This window comes from Pseudoliparis swirei, chromosome 22 (genome assembly GCF_029220125.1).
Source record: "Pseudoliparis swirei isolate HS2019 ecotype Mariana Trench chromosome 22, NWPU_hadal_v1, whole genome shotgun sequence".
Classification (NCBI taxonomy): domain Eukaryota; kingdom Metazoa; phylum Chordata; class Actinopteri; order Perciformes; family Liparidae; genus Pseudoliparis; species Pseudoliparis swirei.
In genome coordinates this window covers 10964300-10980721 of record NC_079409.1, presented here as the reverse complement: position 1 = coordinate 10980721, position 16422 = coordinate 10964300, and the positions used below count along the sequence as shown (strand labels likewise).

Genomic DNA, 16422 nt, shown 5'->3' with positions numbered 1-16422 from the left:
CCAAGCTGTGAAAACATACTGGAGGTTTGTTGGTTCTTCGTGGCTAATAAGGTGTCATTGTGCGGTAGAGCTGTGTGATATCCCACAGAGTCATTAGCACGACATGAATAGATTTAACAGAACAATCTATCACACCCACACGCGTGCATATGGACATGTGCAGCTCTTCATTGTTCTTTTCGCTCTTTAAAAAGTAATACTATTTATGAGATAGGGTTCCAGGCTTTACTCAGTTTTCTCTGACATGGTGAACTTGTGCTCTGCTGCAGGAATACAGGACTTGAACCACGATTAGAACCTGCAACATCAAAGCACTCTGCTTTCAAAGGCTTTCCTTTACAGCTAACTTAGGAGTCTTGGCTCCTAAGTATCCAGACAGCTTATAAAGGCATGTTTTCATCCTCACCTCCTGATTCAACCCCCAAATCCTCTCTCATCATACACCACTGGACTGCTCTTATCAGAAATCCCCTGATATGATGTCAGGATTTCTCGACACAACGGGACATTTTGAGACCTTTGCTGCGGAAACATGCTGTCATTCAACTCTGCTGTTTGACCTTGTTAGTCCTGAGGGTTGATTAGAGGGCTATCCGGGACTTGCTCTTTGAAGAACGCACTCCTGTCTTTTCTCATCCCGTGCAGTTGATCCGTCTTAGCGAGCTGGCACCGCACTCATTGCGGTTAAAGTTTAATGGAGTGAACATGAATATCACGGTCCGTTGTGGGAGCCTCGTGCATGTGGAAGACTGCGGTTTGTTATTTCAATAGATATGAGTAGGCTGATAGAGAAACACTGCCTTCCAAGGCCCGAGCAGAGAAAATAGACAGGTCTCTGTGGATCTGGCTGTGGCTAAGGACTTAGTGAGGGAGAGCCTGAGTTGTGTCTGCCTTCATGTGACCTCGAGAACCACCGGGTGGTTAATGACGCTCTGGGGTCACTCATGACTGGTGTGTCAAATTGCATGAGTCAGAAATATACACTTACATTTATCATAACACCCACTCACTGCTCATTGATAAGGACAAAGGCTTTCTTCATCAATTCTTAGCCACAGCTCGAGGCCCAGCGGACAGCAACGCACGGTAAATCACACCCAAAAACAATCAACGCTGTTTATCTCCTCTTCGTGTACAAGCACTGACAGTCTGTGAGTGACTGATGAAGGTTTCGTCTTTATTAAAGATCAACACTGGAGGAGTTGTCCTGTGATGACATCATATTCCCGAGAAGCAGCTGTGTTTTCTCAGAGTCACTTTAGCAGCAAAGAGCTGAACTTGACAGAGCAAGCTGCCAAGAAATGTAAATGTGGGAGTTGATGCTAGCCTTTGCATTATTATCATTTTACGGGGTGATAGTGTTGCCAGAGGGGTCTAAGATGTTGACCAGGCCATCAAAACATCGCTGGATGGATTGTTATATTGTTTGTATTTGCTGTATTCATAAATATCCCTCAACAAGAGAAAAACAACTAAAATAACAGGAATATAGGAAGGGCTGGGCAATATTTGTATCGATGTCATGATATGAGACAAGATATTTTCTTAATTTTGAATATCATAACATTCTAATATGGCAATATAAAACAATATGTCTTTTCCTGGTTTTAAAGGCTGCATTACAGTAAAGTGATATATTTTCTCAACTTACCAGGCTGTTCTAGCTTTTCTATTTCTTGCACTCACTCAGTCATCATATCCACATTAGTGATACAGTCATCAGAAATTTCCTTGAGTAAATATTTTCTGTAAGTAACAATGATTACCTCTCAATATAATATATCATACAATATAAATGTTGAGGTATTTGGTCAAAAATACCATGATAATTGATTGTCTCCCTATTAGTTATCCATAGTTGCATGTCATCTCACCTCATTCGCTCTCACCTCTTTCCTGTTTAAAGAATATGCAGTCAATTTACTCACGGCCCGCTTAAAAACACAGAATCACACACTTTCTGTGAAAAGCTGTCAGGATTAAACATCAAAGTAAATTCTAGCAAGTTGTTGGAAAATGCTAGCAAAGGGAATTAGACAAGACAAGGTGGTTGGAGCTCCAGCTGCTTACCTGTGAGGTGCAGCAGGTAGAGAGTGGTGGATGCTGAGATCAGCACCATGGACAGGGCCAGCAGACAGGTACGCTCACCTTGAAGAGGCTGAAGCTGCTCTTCATCATGCGTTTCTCGTAAGATGAATTACAAACCTTGAGATATGAAATCCCACCTTTACTTTAGAGCATATTAATATGAGTGAATGAGAAAATGAAACAAATATGACATTTCCTTTTGTGATAATGTAAAATGTTACACTTAAACAAGCCTGTGTTTCACCTGGAACAATACTTCACTCTTAGGCCTGTCCGAGGATGTAAATAGATGTCCACTGGTGTTGTGACCTCTGACCTTGAATGCCCCCTTGTTTCCTGAACCAGATGCTGCTCCTGTGGACCACAGCCATCTTAACCTAAACAAAGTAATCCTCCACTAAACAAGATGGATATTGTATCACCAACCTAGTAAATACCAGAGGGTCTTAACTCAGAGCTGCCCTTTCCTCATATTTGACTGTAACCAACAGGGAATATGCTCACGTATTGTATTGTTTTATGGAGGAACAAAGAAACAACAACTTTATTTTACAACAGTTTTCCAAATATGTTATGCTAAGATCTATAAAAGTAATTTTTTTAAACATGCCCTCTTGTGGGGAATATATTTAGAGCATGCAGCAGTCCTACAAGGAAAAACATGTTAGCTTGGCATCATATGGCGCCTATACAATTATTTTGATCTTACTTGGTTGAGGAACACTTGAGGCTATAATATAAAAACTAAATCTGTGTGTTTGGTCTGCAGAGATGTAACAATTAGGTTGCAGGAAACAGAAGTGGCAGCTCAATTACTGGAGAGTATATCAAACATTGCAGCAGTGATGTGACGGCACCATCAGCATTTTATTGGATGGATGTTGAACGGATGGATGTAAAGTGATAAAATATACGGATTGTTTACACCAGGGCGCATAGAAGCAACGTTGTTACACACAGGGTGATAATTTAGTTTATATATGGCTGTTTTATAAACGTGGTTTCGTTTCGGAGGCCCTTTTAACATTCATGCATAATGAGACAATGTAGTTCGATTTCCCCTCGCTTAAGTGAACTTGAAAATATCTGCAAAAAATCATGTTGGAGTCATGGTGATTCATATTATCAAGATAATTTAGTTTTTTTTAATTTATAATAATGTGGAAAAAAAGGCGTTACTCTGTTGACTTTTCTAACTCTGACTTGGTTTTAGGAGGTTTCTGATAGTTCCTCCGATGCTCCCACCCCTCACTTCGCGTAATTCATCTTCTTGACCAATCGTGTCCCTTCCCAAAAAGTTTACGCTATGCAGCCTATAAGAACTGCCTAAGTTTCTCAAGTATCAGAGAAGACTTGTCCTCCCAGGAACCCATCTATGGATACTTTGGTGTCGTCAACGCCAGATAGACGTACAGGTGGACCAGTTCCGTGACTTCATGAGAGGGACATTAGTTTGTGGACACTTTCTGGCCGCCGTCTACCCAAGTGGAGATGTCTGAGGAAAATCTGGGGGAAGAGTCGAGCAGCTCCCCGGTCTCTCCTGTAGACAGCCTGAGCAACAGCGAGGGGGAGTTGGACAGTCAGCCGAAGAGGTGTGGGAGGAAGAGAAGACCGAGCAGGAAAAACGGGGAGGACTCAGATAGCCCGACCCCTGGGAAAAGAGGGAAGAAGTCCAGCAGCAGCAGCCCCCAGTCGTTCGAGGATCTCCAGTCGCAGCGGGTCATGGCCAACGTCCGGGAGCGGCAGAGGACCCAGTCTCTCAACGAGGCGTTCACATCTTTGAGGAAAATTATCCCCACTTTGCCCTCGGACAAACTCAGCAAAATACAGACCTTAAAACTTGCAGCCAGATACATCGACTTCCTCTACCAGGTTCTGCAGAGTGACGAGCTGGACTCCAAAATGTCAAGTTGTAGTTATGTGGCTCACGAGAGGCTGAGCTACGCCTTCTCCGTGTGGAGGATGGAGGGCGCTTGGTCCTTGTCAACATCTCACTAACATCTGGAGAAAATATGCCCTAAATGGTACGCTTGTTTTTTTAAGATAAAACGCATGATCCAAGCTTTAAACTGTGGGGTGAATATAACCCGGTGCAACATGTTATGCAATGGCTGCACCGTGGTCTAATGCAGCCACAGTGGTGTGCACTTCTCTGCACAGTTCAATTATAACGAATGCCTTGTCTAACCTACAGGTGACTGCTGAATCTACTTATCAGATTATGATTGGACAAATCTGGAGTCCAATGCTGGATACATGGGATCACTCTATTTAAACCAAAGACGGCACAAGTTGTGGGATAATTTTGCAGAGGCCCGATAGAGAGGCTGCGTTAGCTCCACACACTCCCATTCTGACGCGTTTTCATGTTGTTGAAGACGAATGATGAACATATCATGTGTATTTTTTCTGAAAGAAAAGACATTTTTTAAAATGCATGTCTTAGGAGTTATTTCTGTGGAGGTCAAAGTGCATTATCAAAGCAGTTGTGAGAGTCAACTCGTGGTGAGGCTCACGGTATAGACTGAATGTGTGGATCGACCCTGTGCAAAAAAAAATATTTTCAGAATACATTTATTTATTTATTGGTGAAACGTGTTACATTGAGGAATAGATCCTGAGGCTGAAATACAAAATGCATTCCTATTTTTTACTATCGTTTTTTTGTAAATGTTTGTATATGTTTTGCATTAAAGAAAATGAAGATTAAAGTGTTTCCATATGACCTTTTTTTTTTGCAACGCTAATTTAATTTGTTCATGAGGCCAACACAATTGGTGGGCAACGTAAATTATGCATTAAATGAAATAACGTACTCATGCATCACGTGGCCTGTACTTCACATCAGATTTAACGACAAAAGGTTCCACTATATCGCCAGTCACTTGGGAAAACAGAGTTATTATTGGCTTGAGTGAAGGCGTTGGAGAAACATGCATCTTTAAAAATATATACACATCCAAAAGGAAGAGAGAAAAAATACACGTTATTGTCATTTATGACTAAAACTATTTAAGACACCATTTTAACTTGAGGAAAAGTATTATCGAAAAAAATCTCCTGTAAAAAAAACCCAGAGCAAGTCTGTGTAAACGAAGTTAAAATTCCATTTTAATTAAAAATGTTAAAGCCTCGTGCAGTCTCCAGTTTCTCTCTCACTCGCCCTTTTCCTGTATTTGTTTACAGTTGGATTAAGGACCTGGGACTCACCATTATAAGTAAATATGTTACACTGGGGTCATGTCAACCTGCTGTTGGACCCATGCTACAGTCTCTCTTCCGCAGTTACGTGCTCAGGCCTTCAGACGTGTTGTCATCAAACTAACTCGTTTTTCTATTTTAATGCAGCACAACCTTCATGGTGACAACAAGTAAAGCCTTTAATCCTAAATGGAATATGGTAATAGCCTCGTGTGATTTTTAAGACATGCAACATAGCAACATATTCTCGATTATTGACACTAAATAAATATTTCATATGGGCTGTTATCGTGCTGTGATTGATCTCAGTGATCTGGGAAAGTGTTTCTCACTCTCCAAATCAAAGTGTGTGTCCGTTTGAAGGTGTGTAATTGGCTTGCGAGGCATGTATGGAATTCCCAGATGTCTATGAAATTTAAGGAGGCCGCCGAGGTATAGGCTGTAGGTCTGCACATAGAGGCTATTCTCACTGCAATGTTGGGGGGAACTGCTTCACAGACATAGTGCAGATTCATAAACAGAGGGTCCTGCATCTTGGTACAGTTCAGCTTCCACTCAACGAACAGAGCTTATAACAAATGATATGTATCACAACAAAACACAACGTTTAATCTTTTTGAAATGTGCAGCCCTTGGGCAATGCAATAGGTTAAATAAGTTTCCTCTCCCTCTTTTTCAGCAGAGGAGTTGGCAATTGACACGATGCAGAGGCACAGAATGAAACCTATTTAGAACAGATGTTAGTATTTTTTTTTAAAGTCACGTGAAACGAGCAGATGTTCAGACTGCAGAGACTCGCCGTGCAGCGCATTACTCTGCAGAGAGAGAGCTCGGAGGAGCACTGCTTCCACAGACACGACCCGGGAGTCCGAGTCCCACATCCAGATCACCCAGCTCGATTAACACGGATTAATAAAAGGGCCACCTGCAGGGAGGAACATGGAGCCGGCTGCCCGCGCTGAGACCAAGGTATAGGTTGGAAGGAAAGGGGGACTCTCTGCAAGAGCTCTGTGTAGTATAGTAGCCTCTAGTATACACATAAGATGTGGGACATGTTGACTTAATGTTCATTTTGCTGCAAGATTTAAAATGAGGGTCTTTTTTCAAAGCTTCCAACTCTAACGGGCCTACTGCCGTCGAAGTTACAGGCTTCTTTGAAGCGTGTGGGCGTGTGTGTGTGCGCGCATGTGTGTGTGTGTATGTGTGTGCGTGTGTATCTGTGTGTGTGTGTGGGAGTGTGTGTGCGTGTGTGTGTGGGGGTGGGGTGAAGGGGGTCTGCGTGTATGTGTGTGTGCGTGTGTGTTTGGGGGAAGGAGGGGAAGGAGGGAGCTAAAGAAGGGGTGTAACTGAGAAATGGGCGAGAATTCATCATGCAGCTATTGGGAGAGAAAAAAGAAATGCATGACACATACACAACCCTTGACTAAACCTTTACGAGAACTGTTGTGTCATACAAGAACAATAACTTGAATTACAATAAATAGACTAGATTGACTTCACGATATCAAATTACAATTGGCTATTTTTCTCTTCCTTTATTATCTGAGTAATGCTTCCATGTGTTGAAATGAATCACTCGCTCTAAATTGTACAGTTGTACAATCTGAAACGTCTATAAGAAATCTATCGATATACAGATTTTAATGAAACGTTATTTAACAACACACATTATTAGAATTAGTATTATTGTTATTATTATTGACAATGTATTAAGCTGCACCTGGCGTTAACCTTATAATTCTTGATTATCTCTATGTCTCTCCGGTTTGTAACCAAATATCTCACTTTATTCACGTGCATCAGCAGCTGACATGCAGTTACTTTATCACTTCAGATGCTGCCTCGTTTTAATGATATCAAATTTGATATATATCTTGTTATTCTATTTAGATTTATTTTTTACATTTATACTAATCTTTATTTGATTAATTTTTATTTGCAGCTTCCCTAAAATAATATGGTATATAAATACTAATAATGTAAGAGGTTGTTTGAATAATTTATATAACATGTATACCAATGAACAATATACTCACGATGACTTTAGTGTATGTTGTGGCATTAAAATGTTTATTTCTGAGCTCAACATGTGAAAACTTTAGGTCCATTTCCACAATTTTATGCGGAATTCCAGATGATTTTCCATTTTGAGTATCAGTGAGAAATGAAAAGTCCTCTTATTGGGAATGCGACTCTTTCAGGACCAGTTTCTTCCCCATCTTTAACAAAACATCAGAATGTGAACATTAAGGCGAGTCGCTGTTGCATGGAGATAAGATCAGAGAATTTCTCGGGAGGCAAGGAAACACAAGCGAGGCTCAACAGACACCGTGCATACATGCTGCTTATGGAGTCTGCTGAGTATTGAACACATTAACACGCAGCTCTTTGTTGAGAGGGCGTTTTATAAGCAGAGCAGTTGTGAACCACGACAAATAAATGAATCAAGCTGCAAGCAGCCATACTGCGTACCATCGACTCCATAAAAAGCGTCGTCGAAACTGAAAACTTTTTGCTGCCACAAACTCGGTTGTTGGAGAAAAAAAGTTGAAGCAAACAAAATGCCAAGAAATGCATATGAATATGTATTTGTTGGGATATACAATATAAATCATAAAATATAATTATTGTGCATCTCCGAGCAGATGGCGCTACGAGTACCTGTTAAAGGCCCACTGACCTGTTGCTGTTGAGAAAGGGCATCGAGCAGCAGCTGCGCATACCTCAGATGACAGCGCCATGAGATCTGAAGATTTTATGAAGAACTGTGTGTCAAAGAATGAAACATGGGATATTTCCACTTCCTTCTCATCCGATCACTGCAGAAGGAAGATGAAGATGATGCTTCATCATCAATTCAAAAGTATCCCCTAAATCACAGATTACACTCTTGATAATCAACTGTTGGTTCGAGAGTGTTGCCAACTAACAGGTGGATAATCTAACTTTAAAAAGTATTTTCCCCTGAATATAAAAAGTTGTATTTATATTAATTAGTCCTCTAAAAGGGTAAAAATCAACCTGGAATCGAGAAGTAAGACGATACATTTAAATGGCGCAGACACCTGCGCTGCACCTACTTGATGTATCTAAACATAAAACAACAAAGAGAGGCGGTTTGGTATTTATCAGATTTACTGTTTCCCGCTCATGCTTCCAGATGATCTCAAACTGCATTTATTTTATTTCTCAACTTTCAGCAGACAAAGCAAACTAGTTTTGATCACATAGTTTTGCATTTAGGATGTGAATGTGAACCGGCAGAAAGAAAACCAAAAACCTCAGTGCTGCATGAAATGTCTCCTTCAACAACAACAAAATGTGCATTTTATGTGCAAAGATTACCCATTAGGTAAATGATCTATATCAAAGTTACATTGACGAGCTATTTCTTGAGATATTTGGATAGAAGTTGACCTGACAGGAGGAATCGTACACCTTTGGCTGTTTGACAAAATGTTAAATAGATGCTTTTTCTGAATCTTTTTTGAAGGCTTGTGAACACACACAATGTTTAAGTTGGCAAATTACATATTTCAAGTAAAAATGTGAAGCCCTAACAGGTCAGCGTTTCATGCAGTGAGAGGTGGACTGGTCAGGAAGAATGACGGCATGATTAAGGCATGCAATGTGACCGTGTCCAGGACCAGAGATGTCCTTTGATACGTGTCCAAAGGGCCCCGCCAAGACGTGTGCACCTTGTGTTTAACCTTTGCTGCGTGTGACGTGTGCCACCCAGGCTGCAGACAAGACACGGATCAGTGTGTTTCAGGGGAATGCACAATGATGTCACAGACAGGAAAAGGTTGGAAAGGACTTGGCACCTTTTGGAATTGGCTGGATCCCCATTGGCTCAGCAGAAACGCTGGAATAATAAACAGGCAATCTGAAGGCAACGTGAGTGTACACAAAGGCATTGCAAATTTTGCAGATAATAAGAGCAGATTTTTTTACTGGAGGAGAATGATTATTTGTGTTCTTCAGTTGTCCATAAATAGAGGGCCTCTCACAGGAAGTATAAACATACAGATGGAGAGGCGGGCAGTCGTAGTCCAACGCAGTGATTTCAAACATTCCTGTTTATGTTCAATCAAGATGGAGTATATAACTGTAGCCCCAGTTTGAGCATGAAGTACAAAGAATTATTTTCTATGGGGAGAGAGAAAAAGAATACCTCACTACAGCATGTAAACTGTCTGATGAGCGTTTCACTCGTTGTGGAAACTGAACCACACATTTAGTAAAGTGTGCACATGCATCAGAGTTAATAACCAAACACACAGTGAGAAGTTTAATATGTTTATACAATGAGAAATTCAATACGTCGTTCATTATAAAACAATACCTGTAAATATGTCTGTAAAACTTGAAAAAAAATCTCAATTGATTTAAAGTAATGTGATGTAAATAGTGGCAGAGCACAATTTGTCCCTTATTGAGGCAATGAGTGTATTGCCCCGGGCTAATCGGCTCTAATGATGCAGTGTCCCTGTCCCTGAGGGCACCACTCCACGGGTATTAATCCCATTGCCTTCATTAACCTGCTGGCCCACCATTCCCACCAACACTGAATCCTGGGACTCTAACTTCACGCTGATAATGGATGGGTTGTTACCATGATGACTCCTTATTCACTCCGAACCATCTTAAATACTTGATTCTTATCCAATTTAGCAAATTCTTAGCGAGTCTAATTGACCATCGTTGCAAAGAACTTGGTTTAAAACAGACTTTGGTCATTTTGGATGAATAAAAAGGAACATGCACAACAAACCAACTCTTCAAAAATGTTTAATGGATACGAGTGATGCATGAAATCATAAAAGGCACAAAACAGTAGAATTAAAAAATAGATAAATGAAAACCCTGTTGAGGGTCATCAACGTGATGCCAAGCCAAATCTAGACTTAATGAATGGACTTTTGCATTGAATCATTTATATTCCTCCCTCCTGTCTGTCATTGAAATTGAAGAGGCAATTCATTCCTTTGTTTTCTCACAAAAGTCAAATAGATTTTTACTTTGAAGATGCATAAAGGGTGCTAAAATCAAATTTAGCACCAACAAAGTGATTAATATAACTGCCAAAACAAAACTATGTGGTTGAACTACTAATGGAGAATAAATAAGGGATATACAATTGGCCTCCTGGACAACCAGCTGTGATGTACAGTTGCCTTTATAGAGTGAACGTGATGTTTTATCTTCTTTAATAATCTCTTGTGTTGCCATAAATCAGTGAGTAATAAACAGGATACATTTCCATATGTGTTCCTTTAGTAAAGTTGTCAACTGGTTTTAATATGCTCTGCCAGTGATGACTCATCATGTGTTTCCTCACATCCCAACAGGAGCGCCGCTGACTCTTCACACATGGTGTCAGGAGCCACTTGGTCAGATGACAAAGACAATGACATCAACAACAACAGTAACGACATGAAAAACAAGCTCACATGCTTGTTATATGCATGTAAGAAGCTATTAGATATTAGATTCATGGTTTGTTTAGTTCTTAAAAAATACATGTTTTTTTTATGAGCATTTTGTATTTTTTCCGATTTCACAGAGAACTTCTCTAAGTCTGAAAAGTGAGAACTTCATGTTTGATAGCCTGAGCAGTTAAAATAGTTATAAATTATAAGAATGAAGTCGGTGTTGAGAGCCCAGTGATAATCTTAGTTTAAGTCAACATAAACCTCTTCTTATCTCCTATCTCCATGTCATCAGGGTGCCGGCTTTGTTCTGCACAACAGAACAACGGCTGTTTGCGACCTCAGTGCTAAATCAAGTTCAAAGAGGATGGCTCGTGTTTGACAGATAGTTTTTCATAAGGGCAGTGGGAGAACAGTGTTTGGTCAACCTCTGGCTCCCTCTTTGATTCGCAGCTCTCTGTGACCCCTGGAAGAGCGCCACCACTTAAGGCCCTTCATTCAGCCACGCTGGTCCGGCTGATAAGATCTGGGTGATAACTGACTCGACTTACACAATATCCCTGCCTGTTATATTCACAGTGGCACAACAAGAACATCCTTTATAGAGAAGTGACACTTCCATAAAAGACAGAAATCAGATTATATAAATGTTGTATGAAACAGTAAATGTGAGTGCTTGGATTCCTGAATAGTTGGACCGCATAAGTCTATCACTAGGACACACATTTTATTACCTTCATCACTACCTACTATTTTGAGAATATGAAAAATAATAAATTTGTGGTTAGACTAACTGATTAGATCTTTTGCTTGTGTTTCTTAATTTGGTCTGTTTGAGAGTTTAATTAAATGTTTACCTGCAACATCACCAACTGCATGATGGCATTAAATCATCTTGTGCATGAGTTCAGCTGTTGACATGTGTTTCTTTTGTATGTATTCATCCAAAGTAAATAAAAAAGGAAATAAACTTTAAATCTCTCGTGGAATTGATTAAATCCCTTCTTATCATTTGAGTAATTTGATGCAGGTGATTGGCAGCCACATGTGATTGACTGCCAACCGTTTTAAAATGCATGACCAAGATCTACTGCGTGAAAAGCAGCAGTTTAGTTTGGGCCGTGTTCTGCTGTTTTTGTATCAAATAGTGTGGTACCAGCGCACGTTATCCAAGAGCAAAGAAATACATGTGGCACATTAACTTTCCACGGACGACGTCTGAACACAACTGGAAAACCATCAGGAATAACAGTGCTGTATTTACTTTGTATTACGAGTGTATTATCACATTATAAGAGTAAATAATGCATTGTGAATAGACTGCTATTTCATTTCGGACCAAATTAAAAGAGTTAATAAAAAAATCTCTGAAGCAGGAGAGTGGCTAATTATCCCACAACGCATCCTGTGCTTTTACAAAAAGTACAGTGAGCTAGCGTGACAATGAAAAGAGCCAACGTGCACCGTAATGGTACAAAGAGGCTCTTTACTGAATATATATATATATATATATATACTGCAGAAGGTTTCAGTGTCCTTGGGAACATGTGTTTAAGTCCATGTCGAACAAAGAAAGGTCTGCTAAAGTATTGCTTGTGTTGCAGTGAGTCACCTTTTCTCAAACACGCATAAGTCTGCCCTGCTGTATTCATGTTATGTGGTATTTTGGTTACTTTCCCTGACCTTTAACACTTGCCCCAGAGAGATGCAAATGCCCAAAGAACATAATGGCTCCCTTCCTGTGTAAAAACTAGGCCGTAAAGGAAGATAATTAGGGTTTTCATGACAACAGGGTCCAGAAGGCTGACGGTGCCGTGTTCGCTTGCAGAACTTCAAACGCTATCAAAGCTCCACCAGGGTTAGTACAGGAGCTCTGGTTTGAATTAGGGAGCGACTTCCACAGTCTGCCTTCAAATTCAAGATCAATATGGAACACCCCCTTCAAAAAAAAAAAGGAGAAAAGGAGAAAAGGGAGAAAAGGGCCCAGCTAGTCCTCGTCCAGACAGACGAAGAGATCTGGATTTCATTAGAGACAATCATCTTATCTGTTTCATCTCAATGCTGCCCCAAGGATTGGCAGGCGGACCATTGGGCTCTTTGCAGTTTGAGAAAGCCTGCAGCCAGCCAGAGGCCTGTGGATCACGCCATTAAAACACTCCTGCCCCTGCTTCTCGTGATACAATATGTTCACGCTTTTGTAAATACAATTTCTTCTTTTAACCCCACAGGACACAGAATAAAAATCTCAGGATGTCCACAGTTTTGAGAGGAGTCAGCCAACACGTTGTTAGTTTAGTTCTCAGGTGAAGCTTTCATGAGCGTCCCTGTTTTTCTCTTTCTTTCCAGCCTGTGGCTGTTCTTCATCACCAACGTCGAGCCGGGCCGCTTCAGTGCTTCGGGCTTGTTAAGGCCGATGTCACAGCGTACGGCACGGACACCTGTTAAAGCAGCTTGGACAGTTATAGCTGCAACAGCACTTTGCTGGAAGATGGGGACTCTACTTCATAATTGATGTCAGGTAGTTAAGCTCTCTAGTCTGCACTATAAAAGGACATTTTAATACATTTTTATAATACATGTATCATCATTTATACATTCAGTGTTTCTGTATGTAGTTTACATTTAAAGCAGCACGTTTGAATATTTTGCCCAATCTTTTTTCTATCAATACTTTTATGTTTTACTTTTAATAAATCTGGCAAGCTAAACATTGTTAATATCTAATGTATCTTCTGCGACTGTGGGTCAGTGGTTAGCAGGTCCGTCTTTCAATCCGAGAATCGGCGGTTCGATCCCCGGCAGTGCTACACCTAGTTCATGTGTCCTTGCGCAAGACACTTAACCCTGAATTGCTCCCCGTAGCTGCGTCCACAGTGTATGATTGAAAGTTGCTTTGGATAAAAGCGTCAGCTAAATGAAATGTTAAATTACAGCATTGTGTTAATTACTAATCTTTAGAGGTGCCCCTTGTGTCCAGTCTTTTTAACCAGCTCATACTAGCTAGTTGTAGCGTGATGTTTACCTTGAGACATGAGAGTGGTATTGATCTTCTCATCTGACTGGCTAGAAAGCAAAGAAGCGTATTTCCTAAGACGTTGAATAATTTCTTCAAAATAAAAGTCAAGCATGCTTAGGCTGTGACGGACAGCACTTGTTCTCTTTAGGAGGCCAGAGGGGACAGTTTAAGTAATCTAGTAGGCTACAGTTTGGCTAAGAAAATAGCTGCTTATTCAAGGAAGGGATGCCCTTTGTGGATAAATGGGGGTGGCGGTGGGGGGTGGGAGGGGGGTGATGGCAAAGGAGCAGTGAGGGATATGAGGCCCATGCAGGACCTGGAGCTGAAATTGAGAACCCTCCTCATCAGGGGTTAGGGATCATGGGCAGAGACTTCCCTTCATCACAGCCAAGCTGGGAAATGCAAGGGACAGCATGGGTCAACCCAGACGGCCCGCTGTGTGCTGTTACTATGGCAAACATCCCAAGGGCCAAAGAAAATAGATGACAAGTACAATAATATGAGGTGTAATCACGAAGGGTCAGTTGCCTGCAATGTGCTGCTTCTACTCTCAAGGCCCCATTTTCTCGAAAAGTGTACTTTAAGGAAAATTACTCAGTAATGTGGTCATTTCTCCATGCCTCTAAAATCAGGAAACATTGAGGGACATGCTCTAGAGACTCTCCACCAGCAGCCATTGAGAGATTCCAGTCCACTTCCATTGCAAGATATTTACTTTCCGGCTCTTTGTACTGGGGGCCCTGCAGATGGAATCTAGCATCCTCTTTAAGAGGACATTTTATGACTTATTAACTGTCAACAGTTCATAACCTCTAAGGAGCTATTAAACCTCCTCCTGTGGTTAAACCAGAAATGGCAGTGTTTGATTTGGACTGGGAAGATATTTGAGTGTTTTCACTCGTCTCCACCCTGCGTACAATGGCAACAAAATACCCACATCTGCCTCAACATCAGCTCTTTCTGTCAAGATAAAGATAATAATGGGTTTGCTTTTATTTTGAAATGACAGAAGTCATAGTATGGATTGCTTGTTTGAGAACAGTTGATCAGTTAATGTTAGAAAAAAACATTGTGAGACAATAAACCAAGCAACCAAGAAGGCTCTGTGATAATACAACCATGCACATATTTAATCACTAATTAGCTAAAATAATATATTTTAATATAATATAATAGGTGTCACAGCTGAATAACTGCAACATCCTATCTAAGGAACATCAAAAAAATGCTTTTCTTTTCCCCACATCATTTTTTTCATTGGGCTATATCATAGTTATATTTGTTCTTGAGAAATGGTGTCAGCGGTGAGACTAAATCATTTATCACCAGCCAAGAACAACCCGGATGAATAATTGAGTCCAGATGTAGCTGATTCAAGCTTGATACCAGGGTTCATTTCCTGTCTGCTTTGTAAGACAACCTATTACGCCTCCCAGGCAGCTGCCGGGTTTGCTGGCCGAGCCTGAATATCAACACTCCTCAGGTGTCAGTGTAAGAATCACGCAACACACAACAACACCAGTCTACTATCTTTAAGACCATCCTGACGAATACCGGCGGATTATTCTGCATTAATCATGTAAATGTGTCTTGCTTTATTATTATTTGAAGTACATATTAACCCTGATTAACCACAGGTGAAATGTAAATAAGAACATGTACACAAGTGTCATTTTGAGATACTTGTACTTAACTTTATTATTTCCATTTCATGCTTTTAGATACTCCTAATTCATTACATTTAAGAGATTATTATTATTATTAATTGTACTCCACTAAATGTATTTGATATTGTTACTTAGAGATTTTTCATGTCATCTGATAATTTATGATGTATTGGTATAGTTCAAATTAGCTACCTAAACCTTAAACCTTTAAGTAATAAAAAGTGAGCAATATAACACTTCTGAAGGCCTTCCTGTCTACTAATGAGTACTTTTATTTTTAATACTAAAAGTCCATTTTGTAATATGTTTGTGCACCCTCTTTCTGATATGCAGGACTTTTACTAAAGTAAAATATGTCAATACTTATTTTGTGACCACTGTTGTAACTAACTTCCTGTTTCAGCAAACAAGGATAGCGGGTATGGGTCAAGTATTCCACAGTTATCATTATCATAAAATGGAAAAACACAATACGAGGGACACAAACCCACGCACTTGCATGCAGTAGCAGTTCCCTTGTTTATTTTATGTACTAAAAGATCTGGGGGGCCATAACTCTCTGGCTGCCTTAAAAGCATTCTCTTCCGGCCCTTTGGCTCCCATGTGGTAGTAATTACGTTCTCTGGCTCGGCCGTGCAGGTGACTGACACCGAGTGACCACTCCTCAGCACCAATGCATGTGCTAATGAAGCAGAATTTCCGAGATGTCTAATTTTATTTTTTTAAATGTTGGACCACTTTGACAGTGACACTCACCAGTTATAAAATATACTGTATCTGTTGAATGTTGTTAGCAACTTGAATGTTGGTATTTTCAACTCTTCTTTGCACTGGAAAACCTGGTAATGCTCAAAGAGAAAAGTAGTTGCATTTTGCAGGTGGGACTAACTGCAGCCTTTCAAGCTGAGATATGTTATTCATCTTCTCGCTGAAAAATCTGTATCCATCCATTCCAGCATGAATTGCATGCACGTTTCAAAACAAATAAACACCGGCAGAGGAGGTTTCTATGGGAAAA

General features: G+C 40.3%; 1 protein-coding gene and 1 long non-coding RNA gene across 2 annotated transcripts; both read left to right on the top strand.

Moving 5' to 3' along the window:
* The first annotated feature begins 3456 nt into the window (after positions 1-3456).
* twist1b (twist family bHLH transcription factor 1b) lies at positions 3457-4818 on the top strand. Its single transcript, XM_056444384.1, has 2 exons — positions 3457-4112; positions 4283-4818. The coding sequence occupies exon 1, from the start codon at positions 3580-3582 to the stop codon at positions 4084-4086; it is 507 nt and encodes a 168-aa protein (XP_056300359.1). The 5' UTR covers positions 3457-3579; the 3' UTR covers positions 4087-4112; positions 4283-4818.
* A 1306-nt stretch (positions 4819-6124) lies between these two features.
* LOC130212941 (uncharacterized) lies at positions 6125-11703 on the top strand. Its single transcript, XR_008835427.1, has 3 exons — positions 6125-6258; positions 9029-9186; positions 10641-11703. It is a non-coding gene; the product is annotated as an uncharacterized LOC130212941 (long non-coding RNA).
* The last annotated feature ends 4719 nt before the right edge of the window (positions 11704-16422 follow it).

Coding starts and splice junctions, on each gene's coding strand:
- twist1b (XM_056444384.1), top strand. CDS start 3,580: ATGTCTGAGGAAAATCTGGGGGAAGAGTCGAGCAGCTCCCCGGTCTCT.